At 43.2% G+C, this 22,815-nt stretch overlaps 1 protein-coding gene across 1 annotated transcript in view; it reads left to right on the top strand.

Annotated features, from left to right (window-relative positions):
* PTPN3 (protein tyrosine phosphatase non-receptor type 3) overlaps nucleotides 1–22,815 on the top strand; it is a 100,873-nt gene that overhangs the window by 61,712 nt on the left and 16,346 nt on the right. Inside the window, exons 17-18 of the mRNA XM_023545064.2 lie at nucleotides 994–1,150; nucleotides 3,657–3,817. Of these exons, the coding sequence (XP_023400832.1) occupies nucleotides 994–1,150; nucleotides 3,657–3,817 (318 nt within the window). The remainder of the gene's footprint in view (nucleotides 1–993; nucleotides 1,151–3,656; nucleotides 3,818–22,815) is intronic.

The following is a 22,815-nucleotide window of genomic DNA, read 5'->3' on the forward strand; positions in this document are numbered from 1 at the left end:
TTTCAGCAAGACCCCTGGGTGATATGCATGCACACTGACATTTGAGAAGTGCTGCTCAAGAGAAGGAAACGGGCATAGCGTTTGCTCTGTCTCGCCCTCTTTGAGTAGCACGTGGCCCCTGTGCCCCCTCCTCGCCATACCGCCTCCTCCACCCTCAGCTGTTAGGTTTCCTAAGGAAATCATTTACTATTATAAAGAAACATTAGAGTTTCAAAGAGACACTGTGCCTCCTAAGATGGAGCCCTGGTGGTACAGTGGGTAAACCCTTGGCTGCTAACCCAAAGGTCAGCAGTTCGGACTCACTAGCCACTCCACAGAACAAAAATGTGGCAGTCTGCTTCTGTAAAAATTACGGCTTTGGAAACCCTGTGGCAGTTCTACTCTGTCCTACAGTGTTGCTATGAGCTGGAATTGACAGCAGTGGGAGCGGGTGCCTAAAGAGGGTGCCAGCTTGAGGGTTTTACTCTTTCTAGCTCTTAAGTGTGTAGTTTATTTTTATTACTGTTTATGGCCTCTAAGAACTAAGTATGCTTTCAGAGCTACACTGTTCAGCTCATTGCTTCTTTCCATAATGGGTTGTGCCTCTGGTGGCATGCTTACAAACCCTTTCCCCTCTACAGGATAGATAAAGACTCACTTACAACAGGCAAATCATTTTCCAACAGTACGTCTAGAAAATAAAAGATGTGGAACATGATAGTCATTATTGTAATAAAGGAAGGCTGGCTGCCATAGAGAGAAGGCTTTGCCAGTTTTCTTAAGCCTTATTTTAAATGCTTCATAATTTACATTCCAGGCAGCGTTTCTTAAGATCCCACAGCCAACTACCATCTCAACATAGCAGTGGATGTAAAAATAATGACAGTGATACCTGAGGGAGAAAATGAGAACTTGATCATGGTCTCAAGTGTCTGGGATCAGAGCGCGGCAGCATGGTTCCCCTTGAGGATTGCGTTATGGTAACCAAAGAAACTCGCCTTGCTCTCCACACAGGCCGACACCTGCATTCCTAAGCTGAACGAAGGGGATCAAATCGTGCTAATCAATGGCCGGGACATCTCGGAACACACCCATGACCAAGTGGTGATGTTCATCAAAGCCACCCGAGAGTCCCACACGAGGGAGCTGGCTTTGGTGATCAGGAGGAAAGGTAACAGCCACCTGTGGGAGGCGGGGGGGGGTGGAAGGGGAGGGACACAGGGCACTGCCTTAGCAAAGCAGACTTCATTTATCTGGTTTATACCATGTTTTTGAACATGTTGAATTTGTAGCCAACACTTGAAATCAGGACTGTCCATGTAACCACCTAGATGTCTGGCTACTCACTTGAAAGATTAAGTATCTACCAACATGGCACCTAGCCCCTTGTGGCCAGTGCTGGAGATTGGCAGCACCCACCACCTACTTTAAACAGGGCATGAGCCTGCCAGTTCCTCCCAGGCCCAACTTGGTCCACATCACATGCCTTTCTGAGCTGCCTGGCCTTGCATTTTCAACCCCTTCTTGAGGACCAGGTTGTATTTTATGCGTGTGCATCGGGTTTTGCTGGGAAGGCAGTCAGCAGAGTGGGGCTTAGCCCAGGCTGCCTCAGGTGCTTCTCAAAGCTGTCTCTCACAGGGTGAGGGAGCTCCAGGAAGTTCCTTACCCCGGCAGTGTTTCGGTTTGCCCAAATAGGAAATGAGGATAAAAACCTACTTCACAGGGTTCTTGTGATGAGTAAATGCTACTTGTATTCAAAAGCACCTAGAATGTTTCCTGAGACATGGGAGGCAATTGAAGCAGATGGCCTCTACTGAGTACCATTGCTATAGTGGAGCTCGTTGTTATGAAATCATAACCCAGCTTTAAACTGCTGTAAGTACATGAGGCGTGTGGCTGCTCAATCCCTGCATCTCTTTGTTCTTGGCCTCCCTCATGTAGACACAGCCCATCCCTCCATGCACGTGTTTTCTTGCTTTCTCTTTATTCCCAGCAGAGCCAGCTCTGAGCCCACCTCCTCCATGAGGCCTTACCTGATCTCTGCATCCTTACCCACTCCCATCTACCTCCCCATCCCCACCAAGTCCCAGCTCCAAGCTTGGTGCATAGTAGGTATCCAGCAGTACCAATAGCTGGTGTCTGTGGAGCACCAGTGATGTACTTATAGTGTGCTAACAGATTTACATGAGTATCCTATTCACTTCTCCTACAAGGGTAGTAGTAGTATCCCCCAGTGAAGAAATGGAAACCAAGTCTAGGAGAGGTTAAATTGTCCTGCTGCCAAATGACTGGTAAGACCCCATGATAATTGGGCTGGAGGAATTCCGAAAGTTGGGAGCAGCCCTCCTTATAAACAGGAACGCACCCTGTGGCCTGCGAGAGTCTAGTGGGCCTGCAGGACAGCATGCTGGCCAGGTAGGCAGGCAGCCCTCCTCTACTGGCCCCTGGAAGGGCCTGGCACCCACTTGAGGTGAAAGAAACTGGTATTTATAGACTATTAGAGCTAAAACAGTAGTGCTGCAGGTTTTCCAGCAAGTGTAATGATAATTGGATTATTTTAAGCAAAAAATTAGTTGATTTAAAGAAAACTGATAAACAAACAGCCCAGGGACTAGCAAACAGCACAGCAATCACAAAGGTGGCAGCAAAAGAGCTGGAATTCTTGGTGCAGTGGAAGGAATGTGGGCTTTAGGGTCAGACAAATGTAAACGGAATTCCCATCTCCCACCCTGACAAGCAGAGTCACTCTGGACAAATTATTTGCCCTGAGACTCAGTTTTCTCAGCTGTGAAATGGATGTAATAACAGCCGATTCAGAATTATCATGAGGATTCAATTCAGCTATGTGGAGAAACGCAACTGTTAGCTCCCTTCTCTTTTCCTGTTATCTTGAAGGCAACAGGGAGCCATTGATCGCTTTTGAGTAAAGGAGCAACCTCCCGTTCTGAGTGGAAAGGAAAATTCAGAGATAATTTCAGTTCCTAGTTTGGGAGGTTGGAAAAGGAGGCGACAGTTGACAGAAAGCACATGTGAAGCTGGGGAAGCATTGTGCAGGGTGGGGGAAGAGGGAGTCTTAAGATTGGTTTCTACCCATATTGAATCTGATGTGAAGGGAGAATTTTTACCAAAGAGGTAGGGCTGAAGTTCAGAGTCCCTAGGACTAGAGGTGTTTACTAGGGATCCTCCCATATGGAAATGACCTTGAGTTAGAAATTGAATTCTCAGCGTCAGATGGTGTCACAGAGACCACCAAACCTCACACTGACACTCTGGAAAATGCACATTTAGGGGAGCAAATGAAAAGGAGCCCAAGTAGGAAGGGGCGGGTGGAGGGACAGGTAGAAGAACAGCCGTGTCAGAGAGAGCAAAATTATGTTTTCCTTAATTAAACACATTCTTTCCCATGCCCTTACCTTTGGCAAAAGCCTCTGAGTGCTAAATACCATTGTTTAAAACAAACCAGAAAGATTAGTATGTCATTTTGTATAATTACCACATATTGAATCATTCAGTGAGAAGTTGTGTCTTTGGTGAAAATGATTAGTGTGTGCTAAATCATTTAATAAGATGTTTTAAACCATCTACATTCAGGTGTCGTAAGTGTAATCTTTTGAGGAAAACTGATAAGCCTGAGTGTTATTCCACAAGCCAAACACACTGTATTTTGTATGTTGCAGTTGTCCACTCGTTTGCTGATACCAAATCTGAAGATGAACTGAACCCGTTTTTCCCGGAGACCATTTTCCCCGTGTGTCCAGAGGGTGGGGACACTTTAGAGGGATCCATGGAACAGCTCAAAAAGGGCCTCGAAAGTGGGACAGTGCTGATCCAGTTTGAGGTAAGACTCAACACATAATGGCCTGGTAAGGACTAACTCCCCAGGCCTGGGCCACTTCTACGAGGCCTGTGGGGCGCTTGACCATGGCTGAGCCGCAGGAGAGTACGGCAGAGGGATGGAGAGAGGACACAGCCTCATTTCCTGAAGTCAAGAGGGTTGCCTGATTCAGAAACCTGAAAGAATCAGCTGAGTCCCAGTGAGGACACATGGGGTGAGGCCTGCGCTCAGCATGGGGGCATGAGTGCACAGCAGGCAGCCACCCTCCTGGAATCAGAGCAGACAGCAGAGTGAACCTGAGAAACCAGGATCAGGACCACTGCCCGTCACTGAACTCTGCCTCACCTTTTATTCTAGTAACGTTCCGTAGTCATGGAGAAACATGTCAGAAATTGAGGAGGAGGCACTCAAGAGTATATCTAACTGCCAACACAAAAGCTCAAAACCTCTCAGCGGTAGAAAATAATTGAGAGGTGGTGTGGCAGAGCAGCCTGAGAGATGACAAAGGGGCCAGGCCTCTGACCGCACCAGCCATGCTTGGTAATTTACAGCAGTTAGATCATCCCAGGAGGGCACTGTGTCTTGCCTTCCCAAGTCCCCTGGAACCTGCATCCACACGAGTAGAAACCAAAGTCAGACCCTCTCTTCCCAGGAGGAACCTATATCCCACAGGATTGAGAATGCTGACCAAGACACACACAGGCTTTTTACAAAACAAAACAGAACTAAAGGAGACCAGGGTTTTAAGTCAGTTTTACCAGTCACTACCAATCCAAATAGGATGTGTTTATTTTCCAGATCACATTAGAAGGTAAAACAGTCTTTTCATACAGAGAAAGATAATAGAAGAAAGAGCACAAAAATCATAAAATAAGCAATACAAGAAAATAGATCATGATTAACAATAACATACACAGCCTGGATTCATAGGTTAAGAACTAGAACCTCAGATCGGATTCAAAAGAGGAAATCAACAATGGGTTGTTTGTTAGAAAGCCATAGAAAGAAAAAAGACACAGAACTAATGTACTTGACTGCAAACTGATTGAGGAAAGCATGAAAAATATGAGTATCAAATGAAATGTAATGCAAGGCACAAAGCCGAGAGAGAGAGAAAGGCTTATTTTATAATGGTATAAGGAAGAGAATGTAAACCAAACATTATTAGAGCAATGTGTATTGAACAACATTGGAAAACAAAAACCCACAAATGAAAGGTGAAATTAAGTGACAGGGAAAAAAACTAATATGCAGTTTTAAACTTTTAATTAATTTCATTGACAGATAATACAGACAAAAATAAGTATTTTGTGGAAAAGGAGCCTTGGTGGCACAATGGTTAAGTACTCAGCTGCTAACCAAAAGGTCCATGGTTCAAACCCACCAGCCAATCCATGGGAGAAAAGACCTGGCAATCTGCTCCCATAAAGATTATAATTATAGCATAGGAAACCCTATGGGGCAGCTCTACTCTGTCCTGTAGGGTTGCTATGAGTCAGAATCAACTCGATGTCACACAAAAACAAAAATAACATTTTGTGGAAATGAAATCAGGAGCAATGATCACTTGGGTAAAATTGATAGATATATACTAAGTACTGTATTCTACACTCAGCAGTGTCCCTTTTTTCACCGGCCTACAGGAGGCTATGTTAGGCTTAAAATTTAAAAGAAAGAAAATGTAGAGATTATGTTCTCTGGTCCTGCATAGCAATGAAGTTCAAAATCAAAACATACACTTGAAACAGTAAAACTCATTAATATTGTAAAACACTCTCCAAAATAACTGAAACAAGGAAGAACTTAAAAAGCAGTCACAGAACACATCAGATATATTCTTTTTTTGGTGTTAGAGGGGATATAAAAGGGGAAAAAGGCACAGTAGAGCCATTCTTCATTCAGCAAGTACATATTAGGTATATTTATTGTGTGTCTGACACTGGGCCAGGAGCAGGGATGAGGGAAGGAAAAGGGGGATTTCCGGCCCCAAAGGTCTTACATTCTAATTTTGGTGTATTTGGAAAGAAATATCCTGAGTCCCAGAAACAGCAAAAGACCAAGATATGACAAGATTTTGTTACATGGAATGTCAGTTTATCATACTGTTGTGGCTTGCATATTGCTATCATGTTGGCAGCTATGCACTGGTATTTCAAATACCAGCAGGGTCACCCATGGTGGACCAGTTTCATCGGAGCTTCCAGACTAAGACAGACTGGGAAAAAGGCCTGATGACCTACTTCCGAAAATAAGCTAATGAAAACCCTATGGGTCACAAAAGAATATTGCCCAACAGAGTGTTGGAAGATGAGCCCCCTAGTTTGGAAGACACTCAGAATACACAGTGGCCAAACAGTAGACTCGAGCATACCAATGATCAAGAAGATGGTGCAGGACTGGGCAATGTTAGAGCTGACACAATGGCAACTAACAGCTTAACAACAGGTTCTGTAGGAACGGGAGGTACGAGGGTTTCGGGAGGTCCTCTGGAGTGAGATGTAGGATTATTGAAGAATGGGTGGGATGAAGTGTGGAGGGGAGGGTGCTCCAGGAAGATAATAGCCTGAACATAGACCTACGCTCATAAAGTATCAGGTAGCATAAGGAAATAGGCCTGCCTCAGTTGGATAGCATGGCAGAGAGTTCTGGGAGGTGTCTGGAAGGCCTTCAACCCAAGGGAACCAGTTCTGTTTGATCAGAGTCCACAAGGAGGCGCTATGGGCTGTCAACAAGGAAAAAGACCTGTCAGAGCCTAGGCTTAAACAGTGCTGCGTAAAGTCCCCTCCACTGAGGTGACTCAACTTATAGGCATTTTATTAAATAGGGGAGTTCCACATAAAATTTCGCTTGAACAGTGTTCATCAGCTTTTTAGGAAAGGTGAAATGCTTTAGGAGGAAATACCCTCCCCACCCCCCACCTTTGTTTTGGAGTAGTGTTTCTCAAAAGGTGACCCTCTGACTACCCATATGGAACTCACCTGGGGAGCTTTTTAAAATGGGCCCAACCCACAGCTACTTCATCAGCAGCTGCGGTCTGGGACCCAGATATTGGTACTCCAAACCAGATCACCAGGAGATTGTGACCCACGCACTGATCAGAGAATGAGAGGGTGGAGGCCCTGCCAGAACCATTACCACTGCTACTCATCCTAAGTCTTTTCTTTAGAGGCGTGGTTGGATTATAGCATAAGAAATGAAGAACATATCAATTCTTGGGTTATATTTCAGTATGTACACATTTTCTTCATTTTATATATTTCTTTTTAAATAACATCTTTTGCAGAATTCCAAAATTCAGAACAAATGAAAACAGAGCTGTTCTAGTTCACTCAGGACTCTCTCAGCATGACCATTCACCTGAAATTCACCCCTTCTAAGTCTTTTCACAAGAAGGTAGTCCCTTCTTTTTGGAACAGGGATTTTTTAAAACCAGGTCAACCAAAATACTTCTGTCTTGACTTTGTATTTCTAATAAATAATCAAATAAATCTGCAACCTTTTACCAACAGGCAGGAACAATAACCCAGAGCTGTTCTATGATGGAGCTGGGGGTACATGGAGCCTGGCCTCTTCAGTCTCCCCTGCCCCCCAAGGAACCCTCGCCTAAACAGAACATAATTAGATGCTATAGATGGGGGAAGATATTTTACACAGTTGCTAGAGGAGAAGGAAACTGGACCAAACAGGACTTTAATACAAAAAATGGCTGTTAATGAGCACTTACTGTGTGCCAAAGTCTTTACATACATTATCTCACTAAATTCTTGCAACAGCCTCTATACAAATACTTTTGTTATCCCCATTGTATAAATGAAGAAACGGAGTCTCAGAGAACTTAAGTAACCTCTTCAAGGTCACAATAAATTGCAGAGCCAGGCTTGGAACCGAGGCAGGCTAACTCAAAAGTTTGTTCTTTCTATATAACTTTTGGGAACAACAAAATGCTGTTTACATGTGAAGTAATTATTACAATACTACGACATCAGAACTAGAAAGGACCTAAAAGGCTGTCTAGCCACATAGAGCCAGACAGACTCTACTTAAATCCTGGCTCTACCACTTCCTGCGGGACCTCAGGCATGTTACTTAACCTCTGTGGCCTCTATCTCCCCATCTATAAATTGGGTATCCCCTGAATTGGTTGTAAGGATTAGATAAATACTAAATGCATTTCTGGCCCATGGTAAGAGTTCAATAGAAAGTAACAACCGTTACTGTTTATAAATACTCTTGAGTCTAAACAGCATGCCCAAGCTCCATGCAAAAGTACGTATGTTGAAGTATGCATGTTGTGCTGTGTCTGGGACCAGGGCTGTCTGACTCCAGAGTCCTGGCTATTCTACTTTTCTACCTGTTACCTCCAGTCCTGTCAGCAAGTGAATGGCTTGGCTGGTGGGGGATGTGCTCTGGACAGGAGCAGGAAGAAGGGGCTGTTTCCCACAGGGTCCACAGTAGGTGTCCAGACCACCCACTCCACAAAACAAAGGTCCTGCAGTAGAGTAGCAGGGCCAGAGATAGCAACCCTTTGCTGATTTCCAGCAAAGCTTGTTTTGAAGCATTTCTGTCATTAAGGGAATTTCCCATCTCTCCCATGGCTTTCAGTAAACAATTATAAATGTGTTGCAGAAAGCATTTGGTCCCAGCTGTAATATCACACTTAATAATAATTAGCATTTCTATAGCACTTTGGAATCCACCAAGTGTATTTCACATATGTTGTCTCAGCTGATCCTCATAGCAGATCTGTGGAGTAGGTATGGCTGGAGCTATTAGGATCCCTCTTTTATAGATGGAGAAAATGAGGCTCAGAGGGGCTAAGTGACTTGCCCAGTGTTGCACAGCTAGTCAGATAGAGCTAAAACTAGAATATGTGTTAAAAATAAAAAACCAGTTTGTTGGCAGCAACTCACTGCTGCCAGGTACAACCGAATCTTCACCCACCCTCAGCAATTAGCCCTTCCCTGCAGTAGCTACACCTTCAAGATGAGCAGTATGCCAGCATTTACTGTCTGCCTCAGACTGCCTCAGAGCTGTTATCTTGCTCAGTGAAGGTAGGATTTTTCTCTTTCTCTTGGTAAAGGAGCAGACCTGGGACTTAAATTGGCTCCAAGTCTATTCCCATTTCCACGATGTTCTTCCTCCTTGAGAATAATTCATGGCTCCACTCATGCTTTCCCTGCATTGCAGCTTCTGTTAAGCAAGGCAAAGGATGTGCATTCTGTACAGACTCTCTGAGATAAAAGCTAAGTGATCATGCTGACTTGGCCTGCATTTGAAAACCGGCTTCCCAGCAAACAAAGCACCCTGTGTCCATTCTCATGCAGCAGCCAGGTGACTCACAATTTCCCTGCCTCCCTGTCCTCTGTTAGCTAAGATCTCTGTGGAGACTTGTGGAATGTGGCTGATTAAAAATAGGGATCCAAACTGATGGGTTAGGTCAGTGGCTACAAGACATCACCAAAGGCCATGTCAAACTCCGATACCCACAGCCCTCCCACTTCTGCGTCATCCATCTTTACTAAAACCAGAACCTTCATCGTCTGACCCCGTTTTCCTCAATTCACCCATGCGGCATCACCCATTATAGGACACATCCATTAGTGTTGTCGTAGAGTAACCATTCCTATGCTGGTTAATGTAAAATTGAAAGATTTGTTGAAAGAGATAGCTCCAGCTGAGACTAGACTGTGGCGGAATCCAGAAATTCAAAATGGCAACTCAGCAGTCACATTTTATAGGTGGGGAAACAATGGACATGAAACACGTTACCTGCTTGGTATTTACAAGCTTAGATCATCAAAAGACATTACTCGATTGGTAGTTCATTTTAAGGCAGGGCTTCCGGTGGCAAAACACATGAAGGATGGATTCCTGCCAAACTTGTAAGGAGGACTTCCTGTGCCAAGCTCTGTAAGGCAATTGGCTTAAAAAGGTATACGTCTCTTTCTTAGATTGGTTACAGTGTGGCAATTACATGGGTATGTGACAGGGTAGGGGGGAAGCAGTGTAGTTACATCATCGTTACCAGACATTCCTCTCTTAGAAACAGTACAGAAGATGGCTGTTGCTAGGGTAAAAACGGAGCCAGCAAACAAGGAATCTCACTGAATCCTCAAACTGGCCATTTCAGATCTTATTAGGTACCTCAATTTTTTTTTTAATTCCCTTACACATTCCCTCCCTTTGATCAAGGATTTTGAGAGAAATTCTTTGATCAGTTCACTAACCACTATTCTGAAAGAAGGCTTTCTTCTGCATGGACTTTGAGCATATGTTTATTCTGGATAACTACTTATTTGCATGTCTTTAAGACCTTGGGTACTATGTATGTGAAAAGGTTGTTGTTACTATTAGATGCCATCAAGCTGGCTCCGACCTATCAGTGACTCCACGCACAACAGAACGAATTCCTGCCTGGTACTTCTTTCAAGACAGATTTGTTTGCTCTTCTGGCAGTCCACAGCACATTTAATATTCTTCACCAATACCCTAATACAAAGGTGTTGATTCTTCTTTGTTCTTCCTTATTCACCGTCCAACAGTCACATGCATACGAAGCAACTGAAAGCACTATAACCTAGTGAAGTGTACCCTAGTCTTCAAAGTGACATCCCCAATTCTTAACATTTCAAAAAAGGTTTTGTGCAGCAGATTTGTCCAAATGCAACACGTCATTTGATCTCCTGACTGCTGCTTCCAGGGGTGCCAACCGTGGATTCAAGAAAAGTGAAATCAAACTATAAATAGCAGCAGAACACTGTGAAAAAGTAGCTGGGCACTACTCGACGTCTTCACCATGCCACAGCTTTAGCGTCTTGCTTCTGCGGTTTTATTACTTAAAGATTAGTGCAGGGTATGCCACGTTAGAGGAATAACCTGATATGTGATGGCTTATTCAAGGAGTGGGCTTGAGTCCTTCTGAAATATAAGTACTGTCAACGTACATTATTCTTTTCATAGATATTAAATGAATCTTTTGGGTAACAGCATTTGCCCAAAGTTTCATTCAACATTTAACAATTCCTATGATTATTATCCCCCATGTATCTGTCAATTTGTCGTACTGTGGGGGCTTGTGTGTTGCTGTGATGCTGGAAGCTATGCCACCGGTATTCAGATATCAGCAGGGTCACCCATGGAGGACAGGTTTCAGCTGAGCTTCCAGACTAAGACAGACTAGGAAGAAGGACCTGGCAGTCTACTACTGAAAAGCATTAGCCAGTGAAAACCTTATGAATAGCAGTGGAACACTGTCTGATATAGTGCTGGAAGATGAGCCCCCTGGGTTGGAAGGCACTCAAAAGATGACTGGGGAAGAGCTGCCTCCTCAAAGTAGAGTCGACCTTAATGACGTGGATGGAGTCAGAGGAAAAGAGGAAGACCCTCAACGAGGTGGACTGACACAGTGGCTGCAACAATGAGCTCAAGCATAACAACGATTATAAGGATGGCGCAGGACCGGGCAGTGTTTCGTTCGGTTGTGCATAGGGTCCCTATGAGTCGGAACCGACTCAATGGCACCTAACAACAACAACATGATTATTATAATGACAATGAGTATTATTAATCCACTTGACAACACAGACTTAATCTATGACCCAACACCTGAGGGTAGCCATCTGAAAATATCTAATAAAGGGGAGTTTGAGGTTGGAGGTATATAGAGTCAAGGAGCCTTCTGGTGAATTAATTTAATATCTTGTTCCACCCCTCCTAAGGTGTTAATCCAAGTGCAGCAAGAGCTGTTAGCTATAGCACAGACCCCTCTTTGCTGGGCTAACAAGAAATCTAGGGCAATTTGATAATCCAAAACTACTTTGGCAAGTGAGTTCAATGATTTCTCTTGAACAGTCATAGCATGAACATCATCATCTACCACTCCTTTCCATGACTCTGAAGATGTTACGGGTGGTGTGTTCTAAATCTCCCACTCTGTACCAAGTGAAGAATATCCTCAAAAACTATAACCTAAACCAGGGAACTCCCTTAAGGGATTCCCTCCATTTCTTCCTTGTTCACCTCTTGACCATCTGTCTCTTTTCTTTTCTAACAGTTTCATGTAAACTCTCATTGTAAGAATGCATGTCTAAAGGGATTCCCATATGGCCTAAGGTACACTGACCTGTCATATTCCAGCCATCCAAACAGGATAAAGCCTAGGTATAGGGCTCATTGTCTGGATTCAGATTAGCAAAGGTGGGCTATCTTGATCCTCCACATAAGAATACCTATCCATATGGGGCACATATGCTGGTCCTGACACCTTTGCCTGGGAGAAGGATGGTTTATCTGCTCAAGCCAATTCTCCCTCGAGGAGTTACTGCAAACAGACAGTCGCCCTAACCTTAGCCAGTTCCACATTTGGACATAAAAAGACCTTTTTCCTTGTAAACATGCTGTTAAATTTCCTGAAAAAGCCACGTTCTGGGATGGGCATTATATGAAATTAAAGGCTCATTTTTTACAATCTGAAGAGAAGATCAAGAGTATTTCTGGAACTCTGGAACTCTGAGCCAAGTCTGATTGAAACATGGGACTTCTCACATGTATGGCTTAACTAGGGGTGATATTAAAATTGACGACAGCAGGGGGAAAAAGCTATAATTCAATGTGGGAGAAGATAATGGATCTGAGCTCTCATGTTCAGTTTTGGGTAAAGGATGACAGATCCAACATTCAGTCAAATTTGTGTACCATGCAACTACCTGAGTGAGTTTAATAAAGGCACTCTCGTGCCAAGAATTAACAGGAGCTGTAATGAACAGTAGTATGGGCCCGAAGTTTAAGAGGGGCTTCACAGTGGAGAAGTACAACCCAAAAGAAACAAGGCTACCAGCATACAAACAATAGTGATGACAAAAAGATGTTCACCTGTGTTTTACTGACTATGCAAAGGTATTTGTGTGCATCATAACAAATTATGGATAACACTGCAAAGAATGGGAATTCCAGAACACTTAACTGCTCATGAGGAACCTGTACGTAGATCAAGAGGCAGTCGTTCAAACAGAACAAGGAGATGCAGTGTGGTTTAAAGTCAGAAATATGTGTGTCAGGGTTGTATCCTTTCATCATACTTACTCAATCTGTATGCTGAGCAAATAAGCTCAGAAGCTGGACTATATGAAGAACAGAGCATTGGAAGTGGAGGAGGACTCATTAATAACCTGTGATATGTAGATGACAACCTTGCTTGCTGAAAGTGAAGAGGACTTGAAGTACTTACTGATGGAGATCAAAGACCACAGCCTTCAGCATGGATTACACTTCAACATAAAACAAAAATCCTTACAACTAGACCAATAAGCAACATCATGATAAACGGAGAAAAGACTGAAGTTGTCAAGGACTACATTTTACTTGGATCCATGATCAACACCTATGAAAGCAGCAGTCAAGAAATCAAAAGATGCATTGCACTGGGCAAATCTGCAGCAAAAGACCTCTTTTCTTTAAAGTGTTGAAAAGCAAAGATGTCACCTTGAAGACTAAGGTGTGCCTGACCCAAGCCATGGTGTTTTCAATTGCTACATATGCATGTGAAAGATGGATGATGAATAAGGAAGACCAAAGAAGAATCGATGCCTTTAAATTGTGTTGCTGGCAGAGACTATTGACTATACCACGTACCGCCAAAAGAAGGAGCAAATCTGTCTTGGAAGAAGTATGACCAGAATGCTCCTTAGAGGCAAGGATGGCAAGAATTCGTTTCACATACTTCTCCAGTCCCTGGGTAAGGACATCCAAAAAACCAAACCACACCCGTTGCCGTCGAGTTGATTTCGACTCATAGCGACCCTATAGGACAGGGTAGAACTGCCCCATAGTTTCCAAGGAGGGCCTGGCGGATTTGAACTGCCGACCTTTAGGTTAGCAGCCGTAGCACTTAACCACTACACCACCAGGGTTTCCGAGAAGGATGTTATGCTTGGTAAAGTAGAGGGCCAATGAAAAAGAGGAAGACCCTCAACAAGATGGATTGACACAGTGGCTTCAACAGTGGGCTCAAGCATAAGAAGGATTGTGAGGGTGGCACAGGACAGGGAGGTGTTCCTTTTTTTTTTTGTACATGGTGTCACTATGAGTCGGAACCAACTCTACCGTACCTAACAAATAGTAACACGATTTGGATAATATAATCAGAACTAAAAAAAATCCTGTTGCCACTGAGTTGACTCCGACTCCTAGCAACCCTATAGGACACAGTACAACTGCCCTACAGGGCCTTCTAGGAGCAGCTGGTAGATTCCAACTGCCAACTTCTTGGTCAGCAGCCTTAGCTCTTAACCACTGTGCCATACCAGGGCTCAGTCACCAAAACTAACAGAATATAATTACACAACCATCCATAACAGCTAATAATACAAAGATACAAAAAAATGATAAAGCAAAAAGCAACCAAACTAACTTTCACTGCAGGCTGCATAGGCAGTTTCAGGTTAGGTCCAAAGCTCTCAAGAAAGCAGTCTACCCAGCTGTCATTTGCTGCTGCTGCAGCTGCTTTTTGTTGTGGTGTTTGAATTTTAATTTCAGTCTTTCATGAAGCTCAACAGTTCATTCTGGAGTTGGGGTTTTCTTCTGTTGGAATAAATGAATCTCACTAATCCTAATCCCTGTAGTTTAGCAGTATAAGGATTAGTGAGAAGGGCTAGGTAAGGTCCCTTCTATCAAGGTTCAAGAGAATCTTTAACTGGTGTCTTTTCCAGTAAGCATAACCACTAGGTTGAATATTAGGTAGTTAGACATTTCTTTTGATTATCAAAAGCTTAGAATATTGAATTTAAGGTTTATAATACTGAAACAAATCAGACTGAATCTAATTTGAAACAGGGCTAGTTGCCCAATAGGAGAAGGCCATTGGCCGTCCAGTGATAATTTCATTAGGAGTCAATTTGTGAAATCCAAATGGAATAATTCTTAAATTTAAAAGGACCACAGGCAGCACCTTAGTCCAAGACAAATGTAAAGACTGGGAAGTATGGCTAGTTGAGTTTTTATTATATCGTTAGTTCTTTCAACTAGACCAGAGGATTGAGGGTGACAAGGACAATGAAGTCTGAAAAAAATGGTGATTTTACATATTTCCTTAATGATTTGCACAGTAAAATGGGTGCCTCGATTGCTACAAAGGACCCTTGGGCTCCCCAAGTGAGGATAATATTCTAAAGAAGTTTCTTAGCTACAAATACAACAGTAGCTCAACAACTGGGGAAAACTCCTACCCAGTGAGAGAATTTACAAATCATTACTAATACAAACTTGTAACCACTGAGGCGGAAAGGGAGGTTGGATAAAATCAATCTGCTGTTCAAGCATTGGTCCTAAAGGCAACGAAAATCTCCCAGGTGGGGCTCTGTAAGGTTTACCTGAATTAAACTGAGAGCAAATCAAACATTGGGAAGCCACTTGTTTGGCAGCTTCATAAAAATGCCCCCACAGTATTTCTTTAAAATCTTCATCATCTTATCTCTTCCCAAATGACTGTTCACGTGCAATGCCTCCAGTAGAGGGGCTTGCAAGGATTTACTAAGCTCTCGTTGGGGCCCATCCATATTCCAGAGGTGGGGCACTGGGAGCAACCATATTCCTTCCATTTTTCAACCTCATCATGTGGAGCTGATTTTTGATGTTCAAATAAATCCTTTAAGGCAGTTTCTCCAGGCCTAGGAGGATTCTCTACAAGCATGTTAAATGGCTGTTCATCGTCTGAAACAGTCCCCCAGTGTAAGGGACCACACGTAACTGTTAAAAGCTTGTGAGGAGCATTGACAGGATTGAAAAAGGGGCGGGGGGGTGATCTTTAAAACTATGTGAAAAAACATGGTCTATAGCAACAGAAAAATCTCCCCACCAGTGGGACTCTAAAGCCCCGCCTAGTTCATCTGTCATCATTCTTACATTATCATGCCAGTAATTTCTAAGAACAGGAACATGTAAGCATTCTGGCATGATGGGTTTGTTTTGTTTTGTTTTAAATTAGGCCTGATCCACAATCCAGTGGTTGGATCTTGATGACATCCAGCCTGTTCCCATTTTCTGATTTGCTCTGCAGGGTGTTTAAAAAGTGATTCTGATTTCTTTCAGGTCAAATCTTGATGGGTAGCATTTTACAGGTGCCAGATTTGCAGGTGTCCTAATTCTTTTATTATTATTATCTATCGTCTCCTTTTTATCATGATCATGAGTAGAATTACTGTGGTCCTGAATGAGGGTGACATCTTTGAAGGGTAACTGGGAAGCAGCTCGTTTAACTGTTCTATCAACTAAGTCATTTCCTTTAATTTCCTGTTCGTGGAACCCCTTTGGATTGATGGGCCTGGATTTTAAATACAGCAATCTCAGAGGGTAGCAAAAGGCTTCCAGGAGGTCTGCTACTAAAGGTCTATTTTTAACTTGGGTCCTAGGAAAAGATAGGAACCCCCTTTGTTTCCATAACACACCAAAATCATGAGTAATTAAAAAACATACTTTGAGTTTGTGTAAATATTTAGTTTGCAAGCTCTCATAAGTAGTCAGTTCAGCTTGCTGAGCTGAAATGACATCAGAAAGGGCACCATCGCTTTCGAGGACTTCGAAAGTAGCCACAACATATCCTCCCTGGTAATGAGAGCTGGTAGGTTTAGCCTTTAAGTATGACTCATCAACAAATAGGATTAAATCAGGATTTGATAACGGGGTTCCCTGTAAATCTTGCCTTGCAAACAAAAACTGTTTAGTAAGATTTAACCAATCATGAGATGGATGGTTATTATTATTCACTAAATGTAACCACATAGCTAGATGCAGAGAAGTTACGATATGTAACTGAACGTTAGAAGCTCCCAAAAGGAAAACTTCATAAGAAGTCAGTCTGCTTGCTGAGAGATGTTAAGCTGCTATTAAATTTAGAATCACCGTCAAACATTAAGGAAACCCTGGTGCCATAGTGGTCAAGTGCTGTGGCTGCTAACCAAAGGGTCAGCAGTTCGAATCCACCAGGCACTCCTTGGGAACTCTATGGGGCAGTTCTACTCTGTCCTGTAGGGTCGCTATGAGTTGGAATCGACTCGACGGCACTGGGTTTGGTTTTGGTTTTTGGTCAAACATTAAAAATTACTCAAAACTACATCTGCTGTGCTCTTAGTGCAGTGGTTGTAGCAACTGTTCTAGGGCAAGAAAGGTAGCCCCTTGTTACAGGGTTCAGCTAGACACTGTAATAACCAATGAGTTTCTACTGTCTTCTGTGTTTTAGAATGAGGACTCCTAGCATATTTTTAGGAGCCCTGTGGAAAAAAGCAAAAAGTCTGAATTAGGAAACCCTTTTTTTTTTTTTTTTTTCAGTAGGAGTGGCCATCCTCAGATAGTTGAAAGGGGTTAGACTTTGAACTCTTAAGATGATGGTTAAGAGGTTGAATTAGTTTTTAAAAAAATTCGATATCTAAGTTCTATAGTAAATGCAGAGTTCTAAAAAAACTTTTTTTTTGTAGTAGGGACAGGATAAACTAAGACAGTCTTTTTTATTTTGGTGTTTACAGTGGCTCCCTTTGCTGAGATTATGTCTCGTGCTTAATAGAAGATGGGGCTATTTTTTTTTTTTTTTTTTTTGAGGTCTTGTTACCTTCTCTGAGCGAATGTTGTAACACAAGAGGACACTATTGGTGAGACATACCTGTTGAGAGTTAGAACAACTCAGTAAATTATTAACTTATTGCAACAATGTAGACACTTTGTACATTTAGAGATTCAATTTTTTTTTCCTCAAGTATCATAAAGGCTATCTGGGATGATGAGTTCAGCCTAGTCCTTTAAATCCCAGGCCTAGGTGTTAGATGGGTGTCTTTTGCCATGTCTTGACCCTAAAGTTGCATTCTGCCACTGGGAGCAGACTCCGAGGGGGGCCAGCATCTGTAATTATATCATTGGAGGCCCAGGGACAATGCAGGGCTCCAGGAGCTCATGATCTGACTGGGGGCAGGTAAGGGGGTGGGGGAAGGGGGAGGTGTTGGTATTCTCCACCCACGCCAGGCAACAAAACGTGCCACTGGACTAGAGCTGGGTACCCTGGGGTTGTGGGGAAAGCTTTCTGAGCCAGCGCAGCTGGACAACTCTCACCAAGTGATCGGCACAACAGCCAGGCAGAGCACAGGAAGATCGGGCTGCCATGGCCCCGCCCTGTTCCGGACGCAGTACCTCATGGTTTTTTGTTTGTTTTCCTTGCTCCCTGTGGCCACTGCCAACCTGCCAAGACCTCTTATGTTTACACACAGGGAGCATTCGGCAGGTGGACTCTGTAGTGTCCACACTCTCTGCATCAGCCACACAGATGCCAAGCATGGCCAACCTGTCAACAGTTTTACCAGGGCCCTGTGCTGTTGCCTCCAGCCATTGCTGCTGCAGGGGGCTTAAGCCATCATGCTAAACTTGCCTGTCCAGCCGCTAGAGCCAGGCGGGAAGCAGCGGCCAACTGCACGACCTTCCTACTGCCTCCTTTCTCTTCTGCTTGCTTAAGGCCGCACACGGCGACAGTTTCCATCCGCGGCACCTATGAGCTGCTGAGGCACGTTCTCTCGGAGACACACTCTCTTGGTTTCTTCAGCAGGCCGGTTGAGAGTCGGGACAACGGGAGCGCGAACTGGATTGGTCTGATTAGCGTATTTATTGAATTATTTAAGTGCCAAGCCAAGTTTATAAGTTTCAGCTAAAATTTTAAATTCTGGAGTTACCTGTGGGGATTTTCACATGCATTGGGAAGCTTCTTGACAGTGGCGTTAAGTTCTAATTTAAATCATGGTGCTAATGTAACACGAGGAGGTTCCTCAGCCTATTCTGGATATTTAATTTTAAAAGGCATTTCAAAAACGGGTTTTATTTTTCCTAAAGGTTGTTTAGGGTAGTAAGAGATTTCAGATGAGGTATTTGCAGAGAAGGTATGAAGGTAAAGGTGGGTAAAGAAGAGTGACTGCCAGAGAGGCGAAGTGGGAGAAGGCAGCTGGGCCTCTGATGCTAGGGGGGAATGACAGACACTGGAAACTCCGCCATTCAGGGAAAGGAAGAGTATAGGGGTTGGTTGCAGGGTAGGTAGCTGGCGAGGTTACGAAGCTTCGACGCTGTAACTCTTGTTTAGCTTGCTTCGAAATGGTCTGTAAGGAGATGAACTTAATATTCTGACTTCTTCTGGCAGCTTCCAAGTACAAGTAAATTAAAAGAAAAATGCCTCCCATTAGTTTGATACGGGGCCCTTAGTTTCTAATCTACTGCGCAGATTAATTTATTCTTAACCCCTACAATGGCCATTGGTCTTTTAAATTTCCCTGAATGGCGAAATGGAACCTGCAAACAAGGAATTGCGCCCAATCCTCAAACTGGCCATTTTAGATCTTGTTAGGTACCTCAATTTTTTTTTTTTTTTACATTTCCTTACGTATTGTCAAAACAGGTGACTCATTTACTCCTATGATAACTATAAAAGTTACATTTAGAAAATCAAAGATAAAGTGTATGCTTTACTTTAGAACACAAGGCTGAACTGGGGTCAGAAGGATCTGTAGCAGTCCCATTATGGGGTCCTGCCCCAGTATTTGGATGTGACATTCCCAACCTTACTGAGAAGCTTGAAAGTATTAAAATCCTCAACGCGCATGAAAATCTTACGGTGTACCACAAAGAAAGAATGAGTTCAATAATGAACCCAACGAGACGCTCAGGAGAAGAGCAGAAAATGAAGCTATAGATAAATCTCTCCAAAAGCCATCGTTGCAATAAATGGAGGCTTCGATCTGAGAGGCTTACCTCCAGCATTTCGGAGAATTCGAAGAGACGGTTCTGGACAGAAAGGGCCCTTGCTGGTACCAGAGTGAGCCGGCTCCATGACCTCTCAGGAACCCAGAAGATAATGTTCCTTCAGAATTCTACCGACGCCATTAGCTTGAGCTGGGAGTAGACTGAACTCCGCGCAGTGGAATCCAGTAATTCAAAATGGCGACTCGGCTGTGAGGTTTTATAGGAGGTGAAACAGTGGCTCTGACACGCGGTACTTGATTGGTATTTACAAGCTTAGGTCACTAAAAGACACTACTGGATTGGTAGTTCATTTTAAGGCAGGGCTTCCGGTGGCAGAACTCCAAGCAGCTGGATTTTTGTAGCCCAACTTGTGAGGAGGACTTCCTGTGGCAAGCTCTGTAAGGCCACTGACTTAAAAGGGTGTACGTCTGTTTACTAGATTGGTTCCAGTGTGGCAATTACACGGGTGTGTGACAGGGAGGAGTCGCAGTGTAGTTACTTCGTCATTACCAGACATTCCGGAAGATGGCTACCGCTAGGGTGAAAATGGAACCTGCAAACAAGGAATTGCGCCCAATCCTCAAACTGGCCATTTTAGATCTTGTTAGGTACCTCAATTTTTTTTTTTTTACATTTCCTTGCGTATTGTCAAAACAGGTGACTCATTTACTCCTATGATAACTATAAAAGTTACATTTAGAAAATCAAAGATAACTGAAGATTTTATGAGAAATTTAAATTGACATATGTAGAAGCTACTGAGGACAATTGTACCTTCAAGATTAGAACCCATCTCTAAAAAGGATGTATTTTAAAAAATAATAATTTTCCCTTTCGTTGTTCTTTTATTTAAGACAGGAAACACATTATTGATATAATGTGTGTTGGATGCAGAGAGCAAATTGCAATGGCCGTGTGTGCAGTCTTTACATTTCAAGAGCCAGGGGCCCATTTAAAGGGAAGTCTTGCCCCAACTCTTTGTCGGACATTTATCTGTGAAAGGGGCTGTGGAAGAACACTTGTCAGATATGCTAGTTTACCAGTTGTTACCAGTTGTTGTCTAGTCAATTCTAACTCATAGTGACCCCACGTGTGTCTGAGTAGAACTGGGCTTCTAAGGGTTTTTGGATATCACCAGGCCTTTGTTTCAAAGCGCCTCTGGGTAGACTCAAACCACCAGCCTTTAAGTTACCAGCCAAGCGTGTCAACCATTTGTACCACCCAGGGACAAAAAGTATGCTGCAGGGAGATCTAAACCTGGGATTGCATTTAAAGTAGCACTACTTACGGTCCTAAAACTATCAGCAACAATTTCAATTCAACTCAGCAAACTTTTATGGGAAAGTATGTAGAGGCTCTAGGCCCCTCTAGACTAGACAGTCTAGACAGTGGGTCGGCCACAAAGGAAAAGGGATGTAACCAGTGAGGATGACCTACCCATGAGTAGTAAATGGTTAATTTGCCTATAAAGTGGTAATGAAACAGCCTCTCAGAGCCTTTATGAAAAAGGAATTACCTTTGATTTTAATTATATGTACGCAGAGGCGCCATGTCTGAAAACTGAGACTGCCCCCTCCTGTCATGCTTTATTCAGATGGTTTGCTCCCTTTTTTAAAGCAGCAGATCCCATTATTCCTTCACTCTACAAATTATTATTGAGAACCTACTATGTGCCAGGCACAATGCTGGCCTCAGGATTTATGGTGCTGGGCAAAAACAAGATTCCTCCTTGAAGACCACAGTTTAGTGGTTGAAACAGATAGTAAATAACTATTTTGAAAGTCATTGCCTTGAGGTAGACACTGGGTCATTGTGTGTAGAGAGCATGAAAGGTCTTCTGATGTTTGCCCCTTCCTTACCCACTGTCCACTCAACTCCACCCCCCCCCACCCATTTTTTTGGTCTGTCTTTTGTTTTCCTCTTCCTTTTGGGCATCTTGGAGTCCCTAGATGATGAAAACAGTTAATGTTCTTGGCTACTGGCAAAAAGGATGGACGTTTGCATCCACCCAGAGGCTTCTCCAAAGAAAGGCCTGGTGATCTACTTCTGAAAAATCAAAACCATTTGGAGCACAGTTCTGCTCTGACTCACATGGGGACACATGAGTTCAAATCTACTCGTGACAACTTTTTTTTAAATATATATAACCATTTAAAATGTAACCATCTAAATATGTTAAAACCATTCTTAATTCAGTGGTCACTTGGGCAGGTTTGTTCCTCAGGTCATAGTTTGCCAGCATGGGGTTGCCGTGAGTTAGAATTGACTCAGCAGCAACTGGTACTGGTCTGGGGCTCTCAGCCTTCAAGAATTGCATTGAGAATTCCCTTTTCCTTCCACTCTTCTGGGCCTTGCCAGCATCCACTGTTTGGAACCAGTTGGATATCTGATGCCCTCATCTGAAGGATGTTAACTAGATTTCACATCTTTGATTGGATGAGAAGTCTGGGGAGATCACAGTCATCTCCTGATGCCGTCTCTCTAATGTTAAATGGCTTATTTTAATACCCGTTACCGTCGAGTCAATTCTGACTCATAGCAACCCTGTAGAACAGAGTAGTGCTGCCCCATAGAGTTTCCAAAGAGCGCCTGGTGGATTCGAACTGCGGACCTTTGGTTAGCAGCCTTAGCACTTAACCACTGCGACACCAGAGTTTCCTTATTTTAACAAGAAACATTTAAACTGGAAAACCATCTCTTCTGTCCCACCATGCTGCACTAGAGTAACCCAGCTCTTACTGTTCAGTTTTTTGTCATTGGAGGTCAGAGCTGGTGATATCGATGCTGTAATCGAACTACAACTCTTCCTTAGCAACCCTTCTCAGCCAATGTTTTTATAATTTACCCTTAGTTTCAGAGCTTCTTAGATAGGATGATAACAAAGCATTTTACAACATAAAAATTAATAGTTTTTCAATGTAAGTGGTTTATAATCCTCTGTCCCATGACCCTGCCTCTCAGCCACCTGATCACCCTCATTCTAGGAAGCTCTTACCCACCTCACACACCTTCAGCCCAGGAGTTAACTGAGCAAATTGTATTTTTTCAATGAGTAGTTCTTTAAAAAGCTTTGCTCAAATTCTAACCAATATAATAAACCCTTAACTCATTTTCCTCCACATCTTTGACCTTTGCAGAAAGACCTACGTGCTTCCTACACAGTACTTTCAACTCTCTTCCCTTTTTCTCAGAGCAGTGTGTTCATACCCTGCCTGCCAGGCAGCCCCCAAATTTGGAGACAA

This window comes from Loxodonta africana, chromosome 9 (assembly GCF_030014295.1).
Source record: "Loxodonta africana isolate mLoxAfr1 chromosome 9, mLoxAfr1.hap2, whole genome shotgun sequence".
Classification (NCBI taxonomy): domain Eukaryota; kingdom Metazoa; phylum Chordata; class Mammalia; order Proboscidea; family Elephantidae; genus Loxodonta; species Loxodonta africana.